This window comes from Sphaerodactylus townsendi, linkage group LG15, assembly GCF_021028975.2.
Source record: "Sphaerodactylus townsendi isolate TG3544 linkage group LG15, MPM_Stown_v2.3, whole genome shotgun sequence".
Taxonomy (NCBI): domain Eukaryota; kingdom Metazoa; phylum Chordata; class Lepidosauria; order Squamata; family Sphaerodactylidae; genus Sphaerodactylus; species Sphaerodactylus townsendi.
Window position 1 is genome coordinate 38,056,530 of NC_059439.1, and position 5,128 is coordinate 38,061,657.

Sequence of the window (5,128 nt, forward strand, 5' to 3'; positions counted from 1 at the left end):
TAGGGGGCTGAGTAACTTAGGCCTAGTAATCAAGACGGAGAGTCCAACCCTGTCACCTAGTTTGGGTGTTGCTGGGCCGGGCTGGAAACGTCTACTGCTACACACTGCCTCATGATCTGGGCCAGACCGGAAACGTCCACTGCTACACGCCTTGTGATTTGGCCCAGACCGGAAACATCCACTGCTACACGCTGCCTCATGATCTGGCCCAGACCGGAAACGTCCACTGCTACACGCCTTGTGATTTGGCCCAGACCGGAAACATCCACTGCTACACGCTGCCTCATGATCTGGCCCAGACCGGAAACGTCCACTGCTACACGCCTTGTGATTTGGCCCAGACCAGAAACATCCACTGCTACACGCTGCCTCATGATCTGGGCCAGACCGGAAACGTCCACTGCTACACGCCTTGTGATTTGGCCCAGACCAGAAACATCCACTGCTACACGCTGCCTCATGATCTGGCCCAGACCGGAAACGTCCACTGCTACAGCACCTCCATGATCTGGCCCAGGCTGCGTCCACTGCTACCGCAGCTGCCCTGGTGATCTGGGCCGGGCCGGGCGTCCCACTGCTACCGCGCTGCCTGCGTGATCGGCCCAGACCGGAAACGTCCACTGCTACACGCTGCCTCGTGATCTGGCCCAGACCGGAAACGTCCACTTCTACACGCTGCAGAGTGATCTGGCCCAGACCCGGAGGCGTCCACTGCTGCGCTGCCTGCGTGATCTGTAGCCCAGACCCGAGGAGGCGTCCCACTGCTACCGCTGCCCTGGAAGTCTGGCCCAGACCCGGGCGTCCACTGCTACCGCAGCTGCCTGCGTGATCTGGCCCAGATTTGAGGCGTCCACTGCCTACGCTGCCCACCGTGATCTGGCCCAGACCGGAAACGTCCACTGCTACACGCTGCCTCGTGATCTGGCCCAGACCGGCAACGTCCACTGCTACACGCTGCCTCGTGATCTGGGCCAGACCGGAAACGTCCACTGCTACACGCTGCCTCGTGATCTGGCCCAGACCGGAAACGTCCACTGCTACACGCTGCCTCGTGATCTGGGCCAGACCGGAAACGTCCACTGCTACACGCTGCCTCGTGATCTGGGCCAGACCGGAAACGTCCACTGCTACACGCTGCCTCGTGGAGTGCTTGGGCAGGCGTCCACTGCTACGCTGCCTGCGTGATCTGGGCCGGGCGAGGCGTACACTGCTACACGCTGCCTCGTGATCTGGGCCAGACCGGAAACGTCCACTGCTACACGCTGCCTCGTGATCTGGGCCAGACCGGAAACGTCCACTGCTACTGCACCATTGATCTGGGCCCAGACCCGGGAAGCGTCCACTGCTACCTGCAGCTGCCTGCACCAGTGATCTGGCCCAGACCCGGAAGCGTCCACTGCTACCGCAGCTGCCCGTGATCTGGAGCCAGACGAGGAAGCGTCCACTGCTACGCTGCCTCGCAAGTGATCTGGGCCGAACCGGAGAAGCGTCCACTGCCATGCCTGCGTGATCTGGCCCCAGACGGAAGCGTCCACTGCTACCGCTGCCTGCATTGATCTGGGCCAGAACCCGGGCGTCCACTGCTACCGCGCTGCCTGCATTGATCTGGCCCGGGCCGAGGCGTCCACTGCCTGCGCTGCCTGCGTGATCTGGCCCGGGCAGGAAGCGTCCTGCTACGCTGCCTGATCTGGCGGGCGGAAGCGTCCACTGCTACGCTGCCCGCCGTGATCTGGGCCCGGGCGGAGGCGTCCACTGCTACATGCTGCCTGGGAATACAGCCCGGAGCCGAGGAAACGTCCACTGCTACACGCTGCCTCGTGATCTGGGCCAGACCGGAAACGTCCACTGCTACACGCTGCCTCGTGATCTGGGCCCGGGCCGGGCGTCCACTGCCTGCGCTGCCTGCGTGATCTGGGCCCAGACGGAAAGCGTCCACTGCTACCACGCTGCCTGCATTGATCTGGCCCAGACGGAAGCGTCCCACTGCCTGCGCTGCCTGGTCAGCCCCGGAGCCGAGCGTCCCGCTGCCGCGCTGCCTGCGTGATCTGGGCCGGGCGAGGCGTCCACTGCTACACGCTGCCTCGTGATCTGGGCCAGACCGGAAACGTCCACTGCTACACGCCTTGTGATTTGGCCCCGCAAACAGTGGCCAGGACCTGCTACGCCGCTCAGCTTGCTGCTCTCTGTGCATGCGGCTGCCACCTTTCCGTGCTCTTCCGCCTTCTCCCTTGTGACGCTGCTGCCGTGAGCGTTCACACCACCCCTTCGTCATCCTGGGGCGTGTCGCAGCTGATATTCTGGGCAGTGATGATGGCGATGCTTCCCAGGATGACCCCGGCCCCCATGATGTCGAAGGGGGTCACCACCTCCCACCACGCTTACGTGGTACTGGGCCGGCAGAGTCACCACCACTTGGAGTGCAACCTGCGGCCACACCAAGAGACTAGGTGGGTTTTAGATCACCCATTAGCTGGCGCTGGGAAGGACAGGCGGGGATGCAGACAGCACGCAAGTCCAGGTCAGAAGGTCCTCGGGCAGGACCGGATCCTGCAGCAGGAACATGGCCGGGAGGCACAGCACGCTCCCCACGGCGCCAAAGAGGAACGTCACCGTCACCAGCTTCGCTGGGAAGTCCAAGCTCCGGAAGATGACCAGGCCCAAGGCCAAGAGCACCCCTCCCATGCAAGCCAGGAGGTAGCCCAGAGCGTCGTAGAGTTGGGTGCTCTTGTCCAGGTTCAGCAAGTCCGGCACCACCATGATGACCACCCCCAACGTGCTGCCCGCCAGCCCAAACCAGTCGTAGCCCGTCAGGTGGTTCTTCTCCACGTACAAAGCCAGCAGGGTGGAGCAGATGGTGGAGGAGCCCTTGCGGACCGTGGTGGCGTTCCCGCTGGGCACCACCATGAAGGAGGTATAGGCGAAGCCGATGGAGATGATGTTGACGCAGGCGTGGTAGAAGGTCCGCTTGCGGGACTCGGGCGGTCCGCAGCAGGGGATCTTCTGGAAGCGGATGCAGCCGAAGAAGAACAGGTGGAGGATGCAGCGGAAGAGGAGGATCTGCAGCGAGGGGATGCCCGAAGCCTCGTTGGCCATGCGGGTGAACAAGGCGGCAAAACCGGCTGGCACGCCGCCCCCAAAGAGAGCGATCAGCAGGCCCTGCATGCTCTCCGACGGGCGGTAGCGATTCCAGGGTGGGCGGGGGGGAGGAGGCGGGGGGGAGCACGGAGGAGAAAACCGTAAGAGGTCTGTCACAGACTGAGCGACTCGGAGGGGGCTCCTAAAGTCTAGTGCCATCCTGGCCTTTGCTGCAGAGGGTGGACGATCAGGCCCGGTGCCCTGTGGAACCACGCAGCCACCCTGGGGGGAGAGAATGGACAGCATCAAGACATCCGTGGTCCGCCCTGCAACCCCACCTTTGTCATGGGTTCTGTGGTAGTCTCGGGTGCTTCAGTCTCCATGTGTGGAATGGAAATTAAAAGTGGCCTACCTCGGGCGGTTGTTGTGGGGGACGAACGTGCTCTACAAGTAATAAAGCAAATTGAAATGGCTGGGCCCTTAAATACTTTGCTCTGAAGCCACTCGGGTGTTGGCAGCTCAGGGGGCGGTCCCCAACCTTTTGGAGCTAGCTACCTTTGGAATTTTAATTCAGAGTGGCGGTGCAGCTTGCACAACAATCCTGCAAGGTAGATAAGGTCGAGAGGGCGTGGCCAAAGGTCACCCGGCAGACTTCATGGCAGAGTGGGGATTCTCCCAGATCCGTGGTGGTGAACCTTTGGCACTCCAGATGTTATGGACTACAATTCCCATCAGCCCCTGCCAGCATGGCCAATTGGCCATGCTGGGCGAAACTGATAGTGGTTCTTTATCTGGAGTGCAAATCCTGTCCGACGGTTCACAGCTGGAAGAGCACAAATTAGTGGTGGGTTTTTCTAACGGCTCTCCATATGATCGAAGGCTTGTGGAAGACAGCCCAGCAGATGCAATATTTAAGAACGGTGGACTATCATCTGGACAGGTTTACTTCTCCGCTCCTCCACATGCTACCTGCTGGGTGACCTTGGGCCAGTCACAGTTCTCTCAGACCTCTCTCAGCCCCACCTGCCTCACAAGGGGGCTTTCCCCACTCACCTTCTGCTGCGCGCCGCTCTCGCGCCCCCTCAGCGCGCGTCATTCCTGGCGTGCCGTTTCCTCAGCGCCAGGAATGACGCGCACTGAGGTGGTGCAAGAGCGGCAGCGTCGAGGCGGCTGCATGGTTACCGCCCTTGCAAGTGGGGAGCGCCGCTGGACCCCGCGCTACTTTCCCGGAGTAGCACGCAGCAGAAGGTAAGTGGGGAAAGCCCCAAGGTGTCTTTTGTGGGGACGGAAAGGGTCACTCGCACACTCTCTCAGGCCCAGCCTACTTCACAGAGTTGTTGGGAGGACAAAAATGGAGGACGACGCAAGCTGCGTCAAGTCCCTGCTGGGAGAAAGGCAGGCTATAAACAAAGAACAGTAAAATAAAATTCTTCCTGAAAAGGCTCTTGCAAGCTGGAACCTCGTTCCCTTGCACAAAAGCGCCTTAAAGGCCCAACAAGATCCCCCAAGGTACTAGCTTTCAAGGGGTCAAAAGCTCTCTTTGTCAGATCCTCAAGGGCTTATACCCGGGAAACCCAGTTGATCTTCATGGGGGCTACTGGATCTTGCCTTTCTCCTGCAGGCCAACCCGGTGAAACGCTCTGCATTGGCACAAAATGCCTGTGAGGAAACTCGGAGGTTTGGGGTCTCAGGGCCACCTCTTACAATCCGCCCATGCCATTGTCAAGCAAGTGTATTTCAGAAGAAGAAGAGTTTGGATTTATATCCCCCTTTCTCTCCTGCAGGAGACTCAAAGGGGCTGACAATCTCCTTGCCCTTCCCCCCTCACAACAAACCCTGCGAGGTAGGTGGGGCTGAGAGAGCTCCGAGAAGCTGTGACTAGCCCAAGGTCACCCAGCTGGCATGTGTGGGAGAGCCCAGGCTAATCTGAATTCCCCAGATAAGCCTCCACAGCTCAGGCGGCAGAGCTGGGAATCAAACCCGGTTCCTTCAGATTAGATACACGAGCTCTTAACCTCCCACGCCACTGCTGCTGCTTAAATACAATTTTAGA

At 60.4% G+C, this 5,128-nt stretch overlaps 1 protein-coding gene across 1 annotated transcript; it reads right to left on the minus strand.

Annotated features, from left to right (window-relative positions):
- Positions 1-2,252: 2,252 nt before the first annotated feature.
- Positions 2,253-3,294, minus strand: LOC125444434 (solute carrier family 35 member G3-like). Its single transcript, XM_048516844.1, is given in 2 exon segments — positions 2,253-2,375; positions 2,377-3,294. Coding segments are annotated over 2 exon segments (1,041 nt in total).
- Positions 3,295-5,128: the final 1,834 nt, after the last annotated feature.